The 16,685-nt window shown below is 40.8% G+C and overlaps 1 protein-coding gene across 4 annotated transcripts in view; it reads left to right on the top strand.

Annotated features, from left to right (window-relative positions):
- The window catches only part of ZFYVE28 (zinc finger FYVE-type containing 28), a 371,188-nt gene that overhangs the window by 249,410 nt on the left and 105,093 nt on the right, over positions 1–16,685 (top strand). For all 4 annotated transcript variants that reach the window (XM_089691531.1, XM_089691530.1, XM_089691528.1 and 1 more), the window contains exons 6-7: positions 303–392; positions 3,407–3,508. In XM_089691531.1, the coding sequence (XP_089547657.1) occupies positions 303–392; positions 3,407–3,508 (192 nt within the window). The remainder of the gene's footprint in view (positions 1–302; positions 393–3,406; positions 3,509–16,685) is intronic.

Below are 16,685 nucleotides of genomic sequence, written 5' to 3'. Positions count from 1 at the left end.
CAAGCACTGTCTACTCTCTAAGCTCACTATATTGAGGGCTTTGTGTGATCTGACATGAGGATGCATTTCCATGGTATAGAATCTGCTGCATAACAAATTATATGAAACAAATGAAAGGTAAATGAAGATGCCCTGAGCTCAGTTGCAGTGTTTCTTTGCTAGCATTACCCACCCACAGATTGAATTGACTTGCCTGCAGTTACTCAATACTTGGCACACATTGCTAAATTAGAGTGCGCTTGTCTAGCAGTAATTTGGCCTTGTTTTTATGATGCCTAATTCTGCAAAATTCCTCTTCACAGAGCCTTAAAGCTTGGATACCTCACACAAGACATGATTGATGATTATGAACCAGCATTAATGTTTACAATCCCTCGACTAGCCATTGTGTGGTAAGTATGGATAATTAAAATATACATATATTCAAAACATGGATGGTATAGGAGGTGCCACACCCTATTATTACAATCACAGAATATTTAGGCACTTGGGCTTTTAAGGCACCAGGTATCAGACAATGACAACCACATATCAACATATATAATTTTATTAGTACATAATATAAAAAGATGGGAATAGATTCTGAATTATTGATACAGGTGTACCCAAAACAAATATCCAGCCTTATCCAATCTTATTACAATTGGAAGTCAAGATAACCAACTGCTCTGTCCTTAAATGGACCATACACAGTGCTATAAACAAATGAATTCAATGCAAAGAGGGAGAAGAAAGAGGGTCATCGATGAGCTCTATGCATTTTGTGGTCTAAGCCACTTCATTAGGAGAAGTACACATCAGATTGCATAGTTCAATCTATAAAACAAAAAATATTTTTATGTTGTGTACTAATAAAATTATATATGTTGATATGTGGTTGTCATTGTTTGATACCTGGTGCCTTAAAAACCCAAGTGCTTAAGTATTTTGTGATTGTAAAAATATATATACAGGTATGTTGCACAGCATTTATTTATTTTTTTTGTTTATTTTATACGTTTAACCTCATAAGGACCCATTAACATGTATGTAGCATCTAGGAGGTGGGATTTAAACCTCGGCGCTGTATATATGTGTTCCTGTGTCTGTGCTGGAAGCACCCTGCACAGTGCGCTCCCAGGACTCCTGGTTCCCGGGCACCCTATTGCTGAAACAGCTTCCGATTGGCTATCAGTGATCAGTCACTGTACAGCCTGCCCATGTGTTTGCTTTCTCTTCTGAATGGAGAGAAAGAAGCTTTGTTTCTTTCTCTCTGTAAAGGAGAGAGATGTAAAACAAGTGTGTTAAAAATAAATAAATACAAATTGAACAATTAGGAAAAAAAATAGCTAGATCAAGGTTTGATCTAGGTCAGTGTCAAGGATAGTGTTAGGGTCAAGGTAAGGGTCAAAGGTCAGGGTCAGCATGTTTTAAGTAAGTTTAAAAAAAATGCATTTTTAAAATTGGTATCAAGGGTATCTACCAAATGTTTCTTTCATTACCTGCATCTTAGACACGCAATTCAAACAGTCTAAATTGACACAGTGGGTTTATACAATACCTGTAATTCTTAATCAGATTATAACTGCAACTTCTAAGAGAGGTCAAATAACTGGTTTATAGGGCATTGTTGCAGAAAACATCAAAAGCAATATCAGTGAGATGTAGGATGCAGTGGCAAATGGATATTGGTCATCTAAATGATGAGGAATGGACTGATGATCTTGATAGCGTTGGACAAGTGTCCCGGTCTGAGTCACAGAATTTACCCAGTTTATTATACATTGTTCATATTGAACTCCCCAAAAACTTTAGTTGGCATAGGAGAGACATTCCGCTATGTCAACGATATTAACTTGAAGAGGGTACATTAGTACACATGTGGAGGTGCCCTAAATTGGTCAGGTACTGGACACGATTAATAGGATATTTAGCATTAGTATCCCGAGGGATCCCAAGGTATGTATTTTGGGAGGGCTGGAGAGAGAATTGTTTCCATCGCAGGTTTGCACGGCGATTGTTCGTCTGTTTGTATCTTGAAAACTTATTGCGCAGAGATAGATATCCAAGACCCCCCACAACTCACTCCCATGTGGGTTAACGCAGTAAATGAAATCGTACAAAAAGAACATATGTTATACCAACATAGAAGGCAACCCAGGCAAATGTATTCAAAATATGGGATAAGTGGTTGATTAATACATAGGTGGTTCCTCTACAATTAGAGAGAGGTTACTAGGTATGGGATAATAAAACACGGTATATTCGTAATATCTGAATAAAGCATGAAATTTAATTTAGAGCAAAAGTGTCAAAAAGGTTATAGGGGAAATGGTGTTGGTCACATACAGAGATATCAATAGTGTGATTTAGGGAATGTTTTATACTTGGTGAGTTATTGTATATGAATTTGTTTTGAGTATATATTTTGTTTATAATGCACTAGGTGTGTATGGTAATTATTATGACAGTCACTGAATTTTTTAGGTAGGATACAAAAAGCAAAATATGCAGTTTTTTTTGCGCCCGAATACGGGTACAAACAACAAATATACACATATGTGATATCGCTGCGATAGTCTTTGGTGGTAAGTTATGGTAACAGTAACAGCAAAAAATATACATCTGATTTTTTTATTTAAAAAAAAAAAGATATTTTTCAGCTAGTTTTCCTTCGATAGAAAAAAAATTACCACCAAAAGAAGAAAGCCCAAGTTGTTTTGAAAAAAAACAAGGTATAATCCACCTGGATGCACAAAGTAGTTGCAATCATTGATACAGTTTTACTAACACATCAAAGTTACAAACTTGGGTCGGGGGGTTAAGGTTTGTTTTACCCTTGGTCATGAAGGCCTGACTCTGTTTACTTTCACTTTAAATAGTTGGTTTGGGCCAAGCTGTCAACTGTCAGTGCTGTATAAACTGCATGTATCATCAGCTTCATACAGTATTCAGCTATTGAAACAAAATCGGACTGTGCTTTGCTCATCCATTTATAGGAAGCCTTGTATTTTATCACTGAATACATGTCTCTCTCTGATTGGCTGAGCCAGATTGTGAAATCATTAGCGTGCTTTTCCAGCTCAGCCAATCATAGGATGCCTTCTATTAATTGAGAAAAATATAAGCCTTCCTGTGAATGGCTGACCGATGCTCAGCCGACTAAAGTTGCAGCAATTAGTAAAATAATTAGTTATGTTATCTCCAGCTAAAACTGCAGTTTAGTTACAGAACTAAAATGTAGCATGGATAACTCGGAGGTTTCAGTTGGACAAAATACAGCCATAGTACTTTTTTAGGTCACTCATATTGCTTTGAGATTTTTGGCTTTTTTCTTTTTTATATGTAAAACAAAGACTGTATACATATAATAAAAATCAACAATAACCATTGACCCCAAATTTTGTCTGTCTTGTTTCATTTACAGTGGGCTTGTTGTTTACTCTGAAGGACCTCTAAACCTTGAACGCAAAGCAGAAGACATGTCGGAACTCTTTCGGCCTTTCCACACATTGCTAAGAAAAATCAGGCAAGTTGAAAGTTCCTGAAAATCTCTCAAGTTAATCAATGAGCATAGGTTCTTTAAATGCTAAATTCACCTTTTATGGAAAAAAAAAAAGATAAATGTACATATTTTTGCAGTATAAAAAATTACCATTTATGTTTTTTTCCACAGAAGCCTGCAAAGCATTTCACCTGGGATCAGTGTCAGGCTCCTGTAGACACTTACTCCTGCATTCTGCCTGTACCTCTTAATGGGATTTCTGTTAGAAAGCTAGTGAAAGTGTCAGTGAATTATGAGGACGCTCATCAGTGCCCTTGTAACTCATTGAGAACTACAAGCCCTCTGCTGCAGTGGCAGATGGGACTTGTAGCTTTTTCATTCACAGATAATGAGTGAAGCAGCTGTGCAGGCGTGGTGATTTAATGATAAAATGTGACAGTGTCTGCGGGGGAGAGGATCCCCTGTCTGCTGTAACAGGGAAGGGGGATTGGGGGGGTGAGGGCTGGAGGAGATTACATGTTACAACCTAAATATGGGTGTAATATGTAACATGCTCCAAAAGAGAACTTATTCTTTAAGTATGCTGGTGTTATCCCTACGATGGTCCAAAACTCTGCAATTCTGGTCAGGCCAGTATATCAAGGGATTCCTTGCAGAGTTTTGGAATCAGGGCTGTGACAGATCCCCTGTTCCTATCTAATGATAGTGGCTAAAAGACTGTTGTATTGTACAGGCTGATGAATATTTTATATGTGGCATTTGTTACAGAATCTGGAGTGTCAGCACCCGACCAGGTACATTGATGCCATTCTTCAATGGGGTCAGGCATAATACTCCAAAGCAACTCTATGACACGCACTGATCCACACATCAGCACTAAGGAAAAAGATCTTTTTTAGCAACAACCTCAGTTTGTGGGAGCAGTTTGCTTCTCTGTCTGCAATGATTTGGTCAGAAAGCTTTCACTTATATGCACCCTTTGTGATTCAGCACTTTTTTTTTTTCAATCGGCTGATGCATGAGTACTCCTGGGGTAGTGGGGTACCCCCTTTTTGCTGGGGTACAGCAGCCTCTGTATATTGTATGCCTTGTGTCACACAGAATGGTGGCCTCCTGATGACTTTGGGCCAACCTGCAACCTCAGAAACTCATTTATACTTTATGCAAGTTTGAGTTTGTCCAGAACAGGATTGTACGTACTGTACATCTTGCCTACCCTAGTCAGATCTGCCTTTTCTTCTTTATGTCAAGGATTTTGGCCTCAGTGTAATTTGTAGCTCCTCTATCTCTTGTCTGGGCCCCTCCAGAATGTTTGTTGTGCTAAATCCTTTCCCGAGAAGAGCAAACATTTTCACTTAAAGGAAAACTTCTAATAACCAGTACATCTCACTTTATATTTAATGGAAATCTCCATTCCCTTTCCTAGCTCAGAGTGGGGCCTTGGTTTTCTATAGACAGAAATGCTCCACCAAGAGTTTCCCCTCATTTGCACAAGTGTTGAGCCATTAAGGTTCCTGAAGCGGCAAGGGTGGGAGCGGAAGTTGGTGATGATGAGTATTTTTGACATAAGCACATTTTTCCACTTTTTTTGAAAAAGCATTACATAATGGTTCCAGTCCATCACCTGATTTTATTCATATGTAAAGTGAGTATGTCAGGATGACCAGTTGATTCTACAATCAGGGCTTCCATCAACCATTGCAGTTTGCCACTTTGTGATTCCTAGAAGGCGTTCTAGTTGCAGGGTAGGGCAGACCTGTGCAATATCAGATACAAAGACCTGCTTTGGAAGTAGCAACACTGCGGTAGGTCAGCCAGTGGAAGTCCTCAATGTTGGATTGGTGCCTCAGCTTTGACAGTTAATAATTCTAAAATATTTGTAAGGGAATCCCTTGCTAGTTGGGTTGTGTGCTCTGTTCCTTGACCTAAGCTATGAGAAAACTGACAATTTTCAAAGTTAGGTTTTCAAAGAATAGATCAAAAGGTCAACGATGAGGCTTGTACATAGAATCATTCGGGCACAGAAAACATAGCAAAAAATCAAAACCATCGTATCCAAAACCAGGGTCCAACAGATTTAGTGATCCTGTGTCCTTTACCGTAAGTTGAGCAAAGTGGTTTGAAGTTTCTTGAAGAAGGATCAGGGAATGGGGACCGGTAAGGTCTCGAAAAGGTACAGAGTTATGAGTAAAATGGCCATTTTTATGGTTGCAATCCTGCCAAAAAAGGAGATATGGTGTGAATTCCACTTAGAAAGGGGTAGCAGTAGCAACATTGTTCTCCAGCGAAGAAAAGTTCTCTTTATATAGTGTATCATAAGAAGCAGTCAATTTGATGCCTAATTATATCAATGAGGAGGTTTTCCACGTGTAATGGTAGGACTTAGATAAATGCTATAGTGTTTGATGGGATATTTTGAAAGGGAGAGCCTCAGTCTTAGAATTGTTAGGCTTATATCCAGAAAGAGAGCTATAGAAATGTAATTTGTTGTGGAAGCTGGAAAAAGACGTGTGCAGTTGGGTTAACGTTAAAAGGACATCATCGGCTAAGAGAAATTTTAAAGTCTTTATTATGGACTGTAATACCTAGAATATCAGGGCTTAATCTGATATGGGCCATAAGAGGTTCTATACACGAGTCAAAAATGAGAGGGAATAAGGCTAAGCCCCGTTACGTGCCGTTAGAAATGGCAGAAGAAAGGGAGGTAGCGTATGGTGTTCTGACACAAGCAGTAGGAGATGAGTATAGGCGGGTAATAGCTCTCAAGAAGGGTCCTTTGATACCCAAATAGCGAAGGGTGGCGATCATAAACTGCCAGCTAATCCTATCAAAGGCCTTTTCCACATCAATAGATTTCTGTGAGCCTGATACCTTTTATAGGGGAGTGCAAAATAAGCTTCTTACCTGGCCTCTGTCTCCACACATATAGATACTTGAAAAATGGACAGGATTCCACATTCTCTTCTCAGTCATTCTTAGCAGTTTGTTGTCTGACTTAAAGGCATAGACCACCTTTGTTTAAAAAAAAAATATATATATACAGGTGAAACTCGAAAAAATTAGAATATCGTGCAAAAGTTCATTTATTTCAGTAATGCAACTTAAAAGGTGAAACTAATATGAGATAGACTCACTACATGCAAAGCAAGATAGTTCAAGCCGTGATTTGTCATAATTGTGATGATTATGGCTTACAGCTCATGAAAACCCCAAATCCACAATCTCAGAAAATGAGAATATTGTGAAAAGGTGCAATATTCTAGGCTCAAAGTGTCCCACTCTAATCAGCTAATTAAGCCATAACACCTGCAAAGGGTTCCAGAGCCGGTAAATTGTGTCTCAGTCTGGTTCAGTAGGAATCGCAATCATGGGAAAGACTGCTGACCTGACAGTTGTGCAGAAAACCATCATTGACACCCTCCATAAGGAGGGAAAGCCTCAAAAGGTAATTGCAAAAGAAGTTGGATGTTCCCAAAGTGCTGTATCAAAGCACATTAATAGAAAGTTATGTGGAAGGAAAAAGTGTGGAAGAAAAAGATGTACAAGCAGCAAGGATGACCGCAGCCTGAAGAGGATTGTCAGGAAAAGGCCATTCAAAAGTGTGGGGGACTTTCACAAGGAGTGGACTGAGGCTGGAGTCAGTGCATCAAGAGCCACCACACACAGACAGATCCTGGACAAACAAACAATGTCAGAAGCGTCTTACCTGGGCTAAAGAAAAACAGACCTGGTCTGTTGCTCAGTGGTCCAAAGTCCTCTTTTCTGATGAGAGCAACTTTTGCGTCTCATTTGGAAACCAAGGACCCAGAGTATGGAGGAAGAATGGAGAGGCACACACTGCAAGATGCTTGAAGTCCAGTGTGAAGTTTCCACAGTCTGTGTTGATTTGGGGAGCCATGTCATCTGCTGGTGTTGGTCCACTGTGCTTCATTAAGTCCAGGGTCAACGCAGCCGTCTACCAGGAGATTTTGGAGCACTTCATGCTTCCTTCCGCAGATGAGCTTTATGGGGATGCTGACTTCATTTTCCAGCAGGACTTGGCACCTGCCCACACTGCCAAAAGCACCAAAACCTGGTTCAATGACCGTGGGATTACTGTGCTTGATTGGCCAGCAAACTAGCCTGACCTGAACCCTATAGAGAATCTATGGGGCATTGCCAAGAGAAAGATGAGAGACATGAGACCGAACAATGCAGAAGAGCTGAAGGCCGCTATTGAAGCATCCTGGTCTTCCATAACACCTCAGCAGTGCCACAGGCTGATAGCTTCCATGCCACGCTGCATTGAGGCAGTATTTGCTTCAAAAGGGGCCCAAATCAAGTACTGAGCACATATGCATGCTTCTACTTTTCAGAGGTACGATATTGTTCTGTGTACTATCCTTGTTTTATTGATTGCATGTAATATTCTAATTTTCTGAGATTGTGGATTTGGGGTTTTCATGAGCTGTAAGCCATAATCATCACAATTATGACAAATCACGGCTTGAACTATCTTGCTTTGCATGTAATGAGTCTATCTCATATATTAGTTTCACCTTTTAAGTTGCATTACTGAAATAAATGAACTTTTGCACGATATTCTAATTTTTCGAGTTTCACCTGTAAATGCACTTGTGATGAAATAGAATGTGCATTTATTAAAGTTTTGCAATGTGCAGGGCATTGCAACCATAATCAGTGCATTGAGGGTGCAGTACAAGGGCTCCTGTGTGGTTTACTCCCAGCCCCAGAGGAACACAGAGATACATGTTATGTGGCTGGAGGTCACCACACATGTGCTGAGGCAGTCTGTAAATCCCTCTGCAATAGTGGAAAATGGGACTTCTCATTCACAAATCCTTGAGCTAACACATTGTGAGCAGGGAGAAGCACTCCGGAATTCAGGAAAATGGAGACGGGGTTGAGGTGGGGGTTGGAGAATGCTACCATGTTTCATGTTAAACACATAGTATAAAAGTTGGACTATACTTTTCCCACTTACCTGGAATTGTTCTTTAATTTATTCACTATATTCATTCTAGTCTTTAATATTCTATGTTGGCATTACTTTAATAGTAATTCACATCTTGATGGATTGGCCTCCCAAGATATTTTCTGAAGGTTTCTTCTCGAATAGTTAAATAGAATATTAAGCCACAGTGCTGTCTCTTAATAATGATATGCTGTTTTTGATTACTTGTGTGATGTTACAATAATACCTGGGGATTAAGTCAAATTAATTCAGTCTTCTGCATCCTGAAAGTACTGGTGTTGTCTAATTGGAGCTAATTTTCTACACAGCAACCCTGCACACTAATTAGTGACTGTCAGAATATTAATAGTCACACATCACTCCTTCCCTCCACTCCGGCTCCAAACTCACACTGCAGGCAGTAGATTGGAATATGGCGCGCTGTGCTCAGTGCGTATAATGGAGCGCTGTGCATTAGGGAAGATGCTTTTTACATTTATTGTTTGTGTATATTATTATTTAGGTTCATTTATTCCATCCATATCGGCTAATGGTTCCCAAATGTAGTCCTCAGGGTGGCAGGTCTGTCCTTCAGAATTATGGGTGTTTCTAAAGATTTGTTGATTGATCCCAATTTACAAGAAGCGCACTTATATCATATCATTGTGTGTCATGGGCAGCAAGGGACTGTTGGCTGGAAGTTTGGGCACTCCTAGGGCGAAAGGGCCTGATGAGAAGAGCGTGGTATGAATGCGGGACAAAGCAGAGAAAACTTTACCAGATGCACTGATAATTGCTGCAGCACATATTTTTTTAATGGGACCCTAGTTTTACTTTAAGGGGTTAAGCATACCTGACTTGTGACTTTGCTTGTGTGTGAATCATCTGAGACTCCACAAAAGCACAGATATTAAAGTAGTTCTAAAGGCAAAATATTTTTTACCATAATGCATTGAAGTACAAAAAAGTCCCAGTAGCTGTATCACCTCCCCCACCTTCCTAAATACTTACTGGCGTCCTCACTTGATCCAGCGCTGTGTCTGTCTGCAGCAGTTCTCTCCTCTCTCCCTGCTCTCACAGGACATGAAGGCAGCATTGGCTCCTGCTGCTGTCGGTCGAATTCTGTGAGCAGAGAGCAGGGGGGGGGCTTTGGGTTGGGTGAAGCCAAAACTGAGCTGTGTGTCTATGGATGCACACAACCCTGTTCAGCAGCACACAGCTTGCTATGGGGGCACATTATTTATTATTTATTTATTTCAGGTACTTGTATAGCGCTGTCAATTTACACAGCGCTTTACATATATATTGTACATTCCCATCAGTCCCTAACCCTACAATCTAAGGTCCCTAACTCACATTCATACATACACATACTAGGGACAATTTAGACAGGAGCCAATTTAACCTACCAGCATGTCTTTGGAGTGTGGGAGGAAACAGGAGTACCCGGAGGAAACCCACGCAGTCGCAGGGAGAACATGCAAACTCCAGGCAGGTGGTGCCAGGGTTGGGATTCGAACAAGCGACCCTAGTACTGCCAGGCGGAAGTGCTAACCATTTAGCCACTGTGCTGCCCCACATGAAGGGAAGGAGCAGCGGGGGACCCCAGAAGAGGAGGTAAAGGATTTCTATGTGCAATAGCTTTGCACGGAGCAGGTAAGCATAACATGTTCATTATTTTAGATTAAAAAAATAAATTTAGAACCACCGTAATAACAAAAAGTGTGTAGTGTAAAAATTCAAGTCCGTTTACAAGTGTCAACAAAAATAAGTGTTCAGCAGTGCTTACAGAGTTGCCTATGTTGATGTCTTGGATTAGAATAGAATAGATAAAAATGTATTTAGAAGCGGAGTCTCCTTTTCCCAGATCTGATAGAGTTAACCCATTTACGTTTGTTACATATAGTTCCAGGTGAGGCCGGGTACTGCTTTTCCTCCTTGACAGCTTTTAACCTTCCTGTCTCCTCTCCGTCGTTCCTGGTTTATTAAGCTTATGGATGACTGGCTTTTTTATTTTTCTCATTTGGGAGGTAACAAATGAGAAGCACAATGTATCATTTCATGGTCCCGGCCATGGGCAGCACTGAAGTGATATAACTCGTGGCCCTTTATCCCCCGTCTCTGAAATCTCATTAGATTGTTGCCGAGGCTCTCATTGCCCCAGCCGGTTTGGGTTTTGTATAAGCTCTGCTATGGAGATGATTTTAGATTTCTCTTCATAAAGCGGTTTCCTAAAACGACCTTCCTGATTGTTCCAGTGGAGCCATAATCATTAGCGTGTGTTATTAGTATTCAGTTTGTTTGCAGTGTGTGACTACCGAAGCATGCCAATGTGTTTATCGAGCATTATGGGATCGCTGGCCTGTGCATGCTCTCCAAATAATATTAAATCAGTGACGTCACATTTTTGGTGATTCTCATTTCTTTTTGGGCGCAAAGATTTAGAAGGGGCCTAAATGAAGTAAATATGTTTGATGTAAAGGGTAATTGTAGATTGCTTTAAACTAAAGTGTTTGAATATTTGAGTTTCTTAGTCATACAGTACAGGACATAGGATCTGTAATCATTACCGTTGGGTGTATGCAGCTGCCTTAAAGTGTTACTAAACCCACAACAATAAAAATCAGTCTGTATATGTAGTACAGCATGCCTGTTATACTCACTGTGGAATCGAAGGGGTTAATCCCCCACATATATAAAAATGCTGTTTGATCCTGTCTTCTCCAATCCATCTGCCATAGTACAGAGCACCAGTGGCAACTCTGCACATGCTCTATGTGGTGTGTAATGCTGGAGAGTTTTTTTTTTTTTTTTCCTTTTGGGAGGGTGCATGTGATCAGTACAGGCCAATCAGCACTGTCCAGACAGAGGGTCAGTTGTCATGCAGCCTCAAAGAACAGTCAGAAGAGAATGAAAACTCCTCTTACAAGATTAACCAGTGTTCGGCTGGACACTGATAGACGTCACAAGCCAGTTAGCTGTTTATATTTACTTAAGTAATTGCTATTCCATGTTCTGTATACTGAAGAACAGATATAATAAATACAGGGTCATGGGTTTAGTAGCACTTTAAGGTGAATGGACATTGGCAAAAAGAGAAGGCTGCAGGGACATCCCCCTATATTACCCATCCCACTCTCAGCTTGCCTTGGTTTTTTACTAGTGTCCTTAGGTAATGGACTTCTTCTCTCTACTAATAAAAGCTTGCCTTCCTCCTATGGAGGGTTTTCTCTCTCTGATGATGATTTTTCTACCAAGATTCCTGCTGCACCATAGTTTTTGTGGCTCCTACCACAGTTCCTGAATCAGTTGGTTTCTCGGAAAAGCCTTGGGGGATCGTGCCTGAACCTTGCTGGATTGAATAAGCAGGGTCAGGCTGTAATATGGCTGACATGCACTGGATCCCTGCTGTATGTGATCTCCTTGGCACATTAGCTGCAGGGTGTTTTACTGATCCAGGGCTGTGGTCTACCAGCTGCCATGAAGATACCTATGTAGTTCAACCCATTGTGGAGGTCAAAGCCAGGGTGGGGAATATGCCCCTGTTAATCCTGCCTGCCAGTAGCTTTAGCTTTCAGTAGAAGGCAGAAACCTTTAAACATGCCCAGGGTGCCTTTTCATCTTCTAAACCCCCTCAGGTCTCATGCACTCTGCTGCTCCACATTTTTGGAGCCATTTGTGCTTTTTGCCATAACCCCTTGAACACAACTCAATAAAAGCCTATGTGAACATTGTGGAACTGGAGAAAGTACAGAGAGGGGCAACCAAACTGATAAGAGGCATGGAGGAGATTAGCTATGAAGAAAGATTAGAGGAACTGAATGTATTCTCTCTGGAGAAGTGGAGATTAAGGGGGGATATGATCAACATGTATAAATACATCAGTGGTTCATATAGTGAACTGGGTGTAGAGTTATTCACCTTGAGGTCATCACAGAGGACAAGGGGGCACTCTTTACATCTGGAGGAAAAGAAATTTAATCTTCAAACACGGAAAGGTTTCTTCACAGTTGAGAGCTGTGAAAATGTGGAATAGACTCCCTCAAGAGTTGGTTCTGGTCAGCTCAGTGGATTGCTTTAAAAAAGTCCTGGATTCTTTCTTAGATACACAGAATATAACTGGATACTAATATTTATAGGTAAAGTTGATCCAGGGAATATCCGATTGCCTCTCAGGGAATCAGGAAGGAATTTTTCCCCTGCAGAAGCAAGTTGGATCATGCTTTGCTGGATTTTTTTGCCTTCCTCTGGATCAACTGTGGGTGTAGGATTAGAACTTTTTTTTTTAATGGTTGAACTGGATGGACTTTTTTTTTCAGCCAGACTAACTATGTAAGTGTATGTTTGAGGTGGCCTCAGCCTGCACTGCTCCACAAGCCACAACCTCGAACGTGTTTTTCCCACACAATGGGGCTTAGTTACAGAGGACCTCTATGAATAGGCCCCAGTGGACGGGGTAAAATGTGTCAGCTTGGCTTTTGGGTGCGGTGTGGGTTGAGGCCACCTCATACATACACTGATACAGATCGGGCCGGGGAGCAGCAGGACTCACTCTAATTTGCTTCCCTGTGGCTGTGGCTGTTTTTTCAGGGCACACTTTCTGACCAGTAGGTCCTGGCTCTTCTCCTTTGGCACAGAGTAGTGATTTCTTCACACTGTTTGGAATTTTCTAACACAATATCAGATTTCATGGACAGAATTTCAGGCCTTATCAAGGCCATAGATAGCAGGGCTCACATTTTTGCTCCTCCCTTTCCAACTGGATTTCAATTTACTACAGCCAGATGAAGAAATACCTACTTTACATGTGTCTGCAAATTGTTTTTGTGCATTATGTAGTCATTGCACTATTCAATGCATTTGATGATAAGCCCACTGGTTTGTAAAGTCACCAGGGGCGGACTGACCATTTGGAAACTCGGGCACTGCCCGAGGGCCCGAGGTCAGTAGGGGGCCCCATGAGATGCCCCTGGTACCTTTTTCATAGGCTTTTTTTAGTTTGGGCAAGGACACAGGGGTCCCATGATCCCCTATTGCCCGGGGGCCCCATGAGTTGTCAGTCCACCCCTGGTCACCAGTGATGACAGAGGTCTGTTGGCTCTCTCTTCTGTTTTTTCCTACTGCAAATGCTGGATGCTAGGCCATAATGCTGATCCATTGTCTTCAATACAATGTCACTGACCTGGAATGAGTTTGCAGTTCCGAGTTATGTGCTCACTACATGTTTGTCCTGTGGCTGTGAAGGTATTGAAGCCAGAGAAGCCAGGCAATTAGTATGTTCAGCTCAGCAGTGGCGTTCTTTATGCTGCTTTCAGGTATTTCTCTTGGCACGATATTCTTTCAAGGTTCTTCCTTTTTACAGATTTTAGCATAAACATTTCATATTTATTCTTGATCCCTTTGTATTTCAAATGCATGTCCCCTAATGATAGTGTTTTCTTTTTTTTCCTTTTGAATAAAACCTGCCAAATTGTCCTCAAGTTGATTCTAGAGTGGAATATATTTTAAGAGACGTGCACATTTGTGAAATGGTGCTGCTAGGTCTCATAGCTCTTCCTTTATTCCAGCATTTTGCTTACTATAGAAAGTGAATGGCCTCTTTGATGCATTAACATATGTCAGGCATTTTCAAATGCCAATGAGACATTTTGAGATGTAGCTACTTGTGCAATTGTAGCACCTTTTGTAGCGGCGCTGGTTTATTGCTTTTGCTAAGAGAACATCTGCAGAAATAGAGCTGAAAAACGTAATTTCCTTAGAGTGATTTATTTACTGTATTTCACAAGAATGAGCATGCCTGTTAAAAAGTGTATTTCCATCCAGAAGTGTTTTCATATGAATAAAGTAAGACAGGGTCTTTAACCATTGATGCATAGATGACCAGGCCAAATTTAACAGCATCAACATGCGCTGGGTATCTTGACAGTAACTCTGTAACTAATTTTCATCTAAATATTTTTGATAAGTAAAGCCTTAATTTGGTACATTGCTTTAATATAATCCCTGCCCAGTATTTTTGTTCTAGTCTGACAAATGTTCACCAATTTTTTAAAAATGATTGTATTATTACTGTAATTGTAGCTGAAAGCTATTAAACTGGTGGCACTGGTGTGTTTTCACATTACCGGGAACCACTCTGATTGGTTCCTGATTCGTAAGCTTCTCATATACGTAGCAGATTTTGGTTGGTTCCTGATTAAAGGGTAAGTTCACTATTGGAACATGTTACATGTTCCACTTGTATTTAGGTTTGAACATGTAACATGTTCCAAATTCTGCAGCTTGTCACTCCCCTCCTTGTGACAGCGGGCGAGGGATCCTGTCCCCTTACCCACTGTCACAATTATGTGTAAAAAATGTGGCTGTGAAGGGCTCCGCCCACATCGCCTTGGCTGTCATTCACAGTTTCCTGTGAATGAATGCCTACAAGTACCATCAGCTGTTGTGGCTGAAGGCGTGTAGTTCTCAGTGGACTGTGAGGATGCTGTTATGTGCTCTTGTAGTCCATTGATTCTTCCTGCCTTCGAGTAACTGCCTGCCCATATGAGGTATGGAAGACAGCTTAATGAATGTCTGCAGGATCCAGGCATTGCAACCACGGTCCTAAGCTTTGCACAATTGATGAGAATATTGGAGAAACGATTGTCCGTTTTTTTTTGTTTTTTCTTCTTTGCATGCTGGTCTTGTATTGAAAATGAAGAGGTTACTAAAGTTGTGACAATTCTCGTACAACAGAATACAACTTCTGAAGTGATTTATTGTAATATGTTCTTTAATTCCTTAGCATGCATGGTCTTGGTCTTCCGTTTTTTTAACGAGTTAAACAAAAATCGTATGCTCTGGTATCATACAAAAAACATTTTCATGTTTGTCCCTTCGGATAATTTTGCATGAACTGTCGTGATTAGCTCTCGAAAGCTGTGTACGAATGATCAGAATATCGTACAATCACTTTAAAACCAGTATTTTTTTTCGCCTGATTTTTTGACAGTGTGTACTAAGCATTATTGACTATAATAAATGCACTTTTTTTTTTTACCTGCAAAAAGATGTGCATTTATTATTTTTTTTGTAAAAGGTGAACTTATCTTTTAAAGGAGAAGTTCACCTCTTAACAAAAAATAATAAATGCACTTTTTTTTTTTTGCAGGTAAAAAAATGTGCATTTATTGTTTTTTGTTTCTGGAGTCTCTAAAGCATTGCACCAGCAATCAGCAGATTGCTAGTGCCATGCAGGTCTCCTTCAGACCTGTCTGTATATCTGAGTGCCCACACATCTCGTACGGGCAAGCAGATGCTTACTGAAAGGAAGACTCAACTCCACAGCGCAGTGGTAGTTCACTGAGAACTACAAGCCAACAGCTGCAAAGTCTGATAGAACTTGTAGTTTTCCCATTCACAGAACACTGTGAATGGATGACGTGGCCACGCAAACTTGTGACAGCGGTTGAGAGAAGATCCCCCACTCGTTGTCACAACGGGGATCAGGATGTGTGGGGGCCGGTCCATTCATAACATGTTACACACTGAATTTGGGTGTAACAGGATACGAAAGGTGAACTTATCCTTTAACTCTTTAAATAAAGAACCTTCAACGTGTGTGTTGGGATTATATAAATGAGCATAGCGCAGGGTAGTCTTACTGTATCAACAAGGTTTCTCACAGGCAGAAATGCCAAAAAGGCAGGTGTTCCCAGATATGCGCTCAGGACCAAAAATGCATTGGTCAGCCAAGAAAACTGCAGCAAGTGAAAGACTGGCTTCTCTTCTCATTTGGAAGATGTCAAGTGGGATCATCCACTCGGAGTTGGCAGAAACCAGTGGGGCAGGATCCTGGTATGCCCATCTAGAGTCCAGAGAAGTCTGGCCAGAAGTAGTCTTCAAGGAAGACTTGCAGCTAAAAAGCCATATCTCCAACATGGAAACAAGGCCAAGTACCTTGCCTATGCATGAAAACTGGAATTGGTGTGCGGAAAAATGGCAGCAGGTTATCTGGACTGATTAGTCCAAATTTTAAATATTTGGCTGTCTTTGTGGGGAAAAAAAAATTATATTTGGCTGTACCAGAAGTCCAGTTTTTCACAGAAGGCTTGGAGAGCAGTACAAGATTGAGTGTCTGCAGGCAGGAGTGTAGATTGGTTGAGGTTCTTCTTGGGTTTGGGACTGCATTACCATGATGCTAAAAAGTACAGGCCGATTTCTTTTTCTTATTCATCTGATCCATTTCTGATTGGTCTCAAGTTCCTC

This window comes from Staurois parvus, unplaced genomic scaffold (genome assembly GCF_062004578.1).
Source record: "Staurois parvus isolate SC_StPar_1 unplaced genomic scaffold, SC_StPar_1.0 ptg000564l, whole genome shotgun sequence".
Classification (NCBI taxonomy): Eukaryota; Metazoa; Chordata; class Amphibia; order Anura; family Ranidae; genus Staurois; species Staurois parvus.
The sequence above is the reverse complement of the archived record's forward strand: the minus strand, read 5'-3'. Positions and strand labels throughout refer to the sequence as shown.